This window comes from Buceros rhinoceros, unplaced genomic scaffold (genome assembly GCF_000710305.1).
Source record: "Buceros rhinoceros silvestris isolate BGI_N320 unplaced genomic scaffold, ASM71030v1 scaffold16746, whole genome shotgun sequence".
Taxonomy (NCBI): domain Eukaryota; kingdom Metazoa; phylum Chordata; class Aves; order Bucerotiformes; family Bucerotidae; genus Buceros; species Buceros rhinoceros.
The window spans coordinates 1-4035 of NW_010417073.1; the positions used below are offsets into that span (position 1 = coordinate 1).

Sequence of the window (4035 nt, forward strand, 5' to 3'; positions counted from 1 at the left end):
ACGCTCTGCCCGGGGGTGGGGGGGGTGTTCGCCCCCTCCAGCAGCCTGTGCTCTGCGCAGGCAGGTGAGAAGCTGCTTGCTCCTCTTTTTCCACAGGCAAACAGCTGTCTCCAGCAGCGGGGGGAGGTGGGGTGGGACAGGGTGCTCCTTCCCCACTCTCTTGCTCCCCCGCGGCCCAGCCTTCCCTCCGCAGCAAGGGCAGGAGCTCCGTGCCAGGGCTTTCGGCCCATGTGGAGATGGGCTCCTGGCAGCCTTTACCAAAGCTCGACCGTCTGTAGAGAAATCCCCTCTGGTTTCAGTAGCTTTTATTTTTGGAGAAGGATCTCTTAAAGCTCCTGGCCGTGGCAGGGACACGTTTGTAAGGGCTTCTCTAGGTGACTGTGTTGCTTTGGCTCTTCCTGAATGCACCAGCAGGCCCCTGGGGTCTCGCTGACAAATGAGTATCATGATTCATGCCAGGTTTCCGATCTCCCGTGTCTGTTTTGTTCAGTCTCTTTCTCTGGGCTCAGCATCAGAGGACATTATTGTTCCTTTGAGCTGTGGCTGGGAGGGATGAGGGTGAGATGTTCCTCTGAATCATTAAAATCACAGAATGAGGCTGGAAGGGACCTCGGGAAGTCTCTAGTCCAACCCCCTGCTCAAAGCAGGGTCAGCTGCGAGACCAGACCAGGTTACTCAGCATTCCTGAGCATCGCTCCTGGTGCCCTTCATGCTCGCGTTGAAAATTATGCTTAAATTACTGGATGCTGCTACCTCGTCCCTCTCTCTTCTCTCTGCAGTTTGGGAGCTTCACTGCTGGTGCTTCTTTGTGACGCTTTGTCTCTCCCGACCGTCCGTGAGTGCGTTTTTGGTGGAGAAATGGCTGTTTGGACAGAGCAGGGGCCTGGGAAAGGATAGTGTCAGGTCTTGGGTGTGTCTGTGATTCAGAGCCCTCCTGAAGAGGAGGTGAAAATCTTTGTACTTTGGTGTACTTGGATAGAGGGAAGACAGGAAAGGTAGGGCCTTCGTACGCTGATGGAAAATGGGCTGGGGTGGCTCCGTGGCACCAGGCTGAGGCCAAGAAAAGCAGCAGTCTGGCTTGGAAGACGAATGTGGTTTTTATGTCCCAGTTGGGACTGTGACGCTGTTGGTGCTGGGGCTGCTGACCCTCTGTCTGGCTCCTTATGGTGTCCTTTGTTTGACTCTTGCCTGTAAGTGTGTGGACCAGAGCTCTGTTTTCTCCATTCTTAGTCCCTGATGCTTGGAGAATTTCAGGATTTGGGGAGGGGAGTGAAAGGAAGGGTCAGTACTGAGGGTTCTTAGATATTAAGGAGAGATTTTTAGTGACGAAAGAGGCAGGCCACAGAGTCCGATTGTTCAGGTGAAGAAGTCTCCCAGATTTATCTGGGCTGTTAATATCCAGCAGGCACTGGCAGAACGGATTTGGACCGTAAAGTGCAAACCAAGGACTTCGTTTGTGCCTCCCGGCTCAGCTGGAAACATGACCTGTGGAGGATGCTTTTATACAGCCTCATTCCTGTGAAGGGAGAAACTGCAGTTAAATGAAATTTGCTTTTTTTTGCCTCTTCCTTCCTAGTTTCCTGTCCTGCCCAGCTTGCTGAGTAGTTAATGCAGAAGATAAAGAGGGTTCGTCTGGAAAACGAGACTGCAGGAAGCTGGAGAAGGTACGTGCTCCGGTTACCCCTTTTATCGACCCTGAGCCTGTATGGGACAGAGCAGTGATCACCCCTTGGAGTGAACAAGCTTCCTGAGAAATCCCAAGTACGCGGTTCTGCCCGGGAGCTCTGTGTCAGGGTCGATGTGTCAGGATGACTCGGGAAGATAGTTAAGATAACTCGTTTCACTGACTTACTTCCAGTTCCAAGCTTTACCCTTTCTTTTTCCTGTGCTATGTCCCACCTGTGCTTGCTTGTTGTCTTCTAACGTCCCCCCTGAGGCGGGGCTCGGTGGATGTGTGCCTCGTGCCTCTCACCTGGCCAGGCAGGGCAGGAAAAGCGTGAGGACCACCTCCAAGGGACAGCTCGGTGTTTTGGGTGTGGGGTGGGCAGTGCTTCTGCAGCAGCACTGGAGCGCCTAAACCAAGGCCTCGGCGTGACGACTGTGCAGGACAGGGGGGTTCCAGTAAGGGGTAAATCTCAGATGCACTATGTTGACACTGAAGTTTCAAGACCATTTAACATGGTTAAAATTGAGCCAATTCACCTTTGAATATTTTAATCCCCAGCTAAGTACAAGGAGATAAGTTACTCCTTGTACTTGTTTACTTACGTATGTAGTATTGCCAAATCCTTGCCACGTTTTGTCCTGGAGATGGCTCTAGTGATGGATGAAGCTTTCATTTCACTCTCCATTGTGTTCTTGTTTTTGTTTTTGTGAGACTCCACCACACTCCAGCCGTGACGGTGGATATTTCCCAACACCTTCGCATATCTTCGTGTGGTGGCTCCTTTGCTTACCCCGCTGCCAACAGTTGTGCCTTTCCCTTCCCCAGTGAATCATAAATCAGGGCAATATAGTTTGGAAGAAGCTCCAGCCTCCAGTTTGGGACGATCACCAGTATTACATTTGTGGACTATTTTGAGCTCTTAAAGACGCAACTTTCCCTCGTGAGGAGGTATCCTGGCTGAGTAAGAGGGTTTCACCAGCGAGCTGAGAGTAACCGAGAGGTCAGGCCTCTTGAGCCAAAGCCAGGTCATTTTAAGTGGCTGACTTGCCTTGCAGTGGAATTGGGTTGAGAAAATCCTACCCGGTTTATGGGGTTTTGTGGTCTTCCTGTCATGTGCTTCTGATAGGCAACACTTCTGCCTTCAGATGTGATTTTAGTTGCTGTAATGGAGATCCTGGATGTAGGCAGCAGAGGCCACAGACACACTCGCAGTCTTAGAACATCCCGTCACATTCTCTTTTGTGGTTTTCCTTGGGCTTCCTGCCTGGCTTTGATTGGAAAATACTCTTCTTTATTCGTTTTCAAGCTGTGGATTTACTGCTGGGCAGCAGGTACCAGGAGTACCTACGGGTTTATTTCAGGAGCTTGATCCTCTGTTGTTATTCACACACTTTGTCTCATTTAGGGACTTAGCAGGGTGAAGAGATGGGTATATCCACAGCCCTTGTACCATGTGCCTGGAGCTCAAGGAGGTCCAGATGTACTGTGGGTTAGGTTTGCTCCATCTCCTGCTGTAATTGTACAAGACGTCGATCTAGGTGAGAACAAGAGCGCTTGGTAGAAGGAACAAGCTGCTGGGGAGTCCTCAAGGAACACTCAGGGGGTTCTCCTGAAAAGTAGTTGTGGTAGAAAATGGGCAGAGGTGAGTGTTTTCTTGGGGTGGTATAAATAACCATCCTTCTCCTTTCCCCTGGTTCTCTCTGCTGGGAAAGAATTCATGGTGCATCTCACTGAGGCTGGAGTCTTCAAGATTTGCTTTACCTCTAATTCCTCCTTAATCCTTCGTCTCAGAAGCTGCTCTGCTGTCGCTGTCCCAAACAACAGGCAGCATTCAAGAAATGTCTAATTTGAAAACATACGTTCTTGGGGCTGCTGGGGACGAGGCCTTTGTCGGTGCCATCGTTAGTCACTGGTTTGCTGTCTTGACGCTGTGTCAAAGGTAGCGGCTCTGTCTCCATGCAGCAAACCTCTCCAGCCTGATTTTTCTCAGTAAACCGAAGATCTCGTGAACTTTGTAACATTCTTCTGGGTACCTTCAAACTAGCTAAAATGTTCCCGTGGAGGGAAATCCAGCTTCTCGAATGAGGTGACAGAAACTGGTTTCCCTAGTCCTGGACTCGTTCCTGCCTTGCCATAGATTACGTTGCTGACCTTGGGCAAGTCTTAGTCCACCTCTCCTCAGGTGAACATTTGCTGTAGCTGCATGTGGAGGCGTTTTGCGTAGACTTACGTGCCATAACCATGAGCTGGGAAATGTGTGAGGAAAGCGTGCTGCGCTTCGCAGGGGGTGGCCAGGGGCAGGTGCTGCTCTTGTCTTTCTGTGAGCAGGGACAATTGTGCTGTTTTCTCAGCTCTCCTCCTTCATTTCT

The 4035-nt window shown here is 50.7% G+C and overlaps 1 protein-coding gene across 2 annotated transcripts in view; it reads left to right on the forward strand.

Moving 5' to 3' along the window:
* The first annotated feature begins 1602 nt into the window (after positions 1 to 1602).
* Positions 1603 to 4035, forward strand: part of DPP9 (dipeptidyl-peptidase 9) — a 17308-nt gene continuing 14875 nt past the window's right edge. Inside the window, exon 1 of one of the 2 annotated variants that reach the window (XM_010138053.1) lies at positions 1603 to 1676. In XM_010138053.1, the coding sequence (XP_010136355.1) occupies positions 1609 to 1676 (68 nt within the window). In that variant the 5' untranslated portion in view covers positions 1603 to 1608. The remainder of the gene's footprint in view (positions 1677 to 4035) is intronic. The other variant, XM_010138052.1, reaches the window with a different exon arrangement.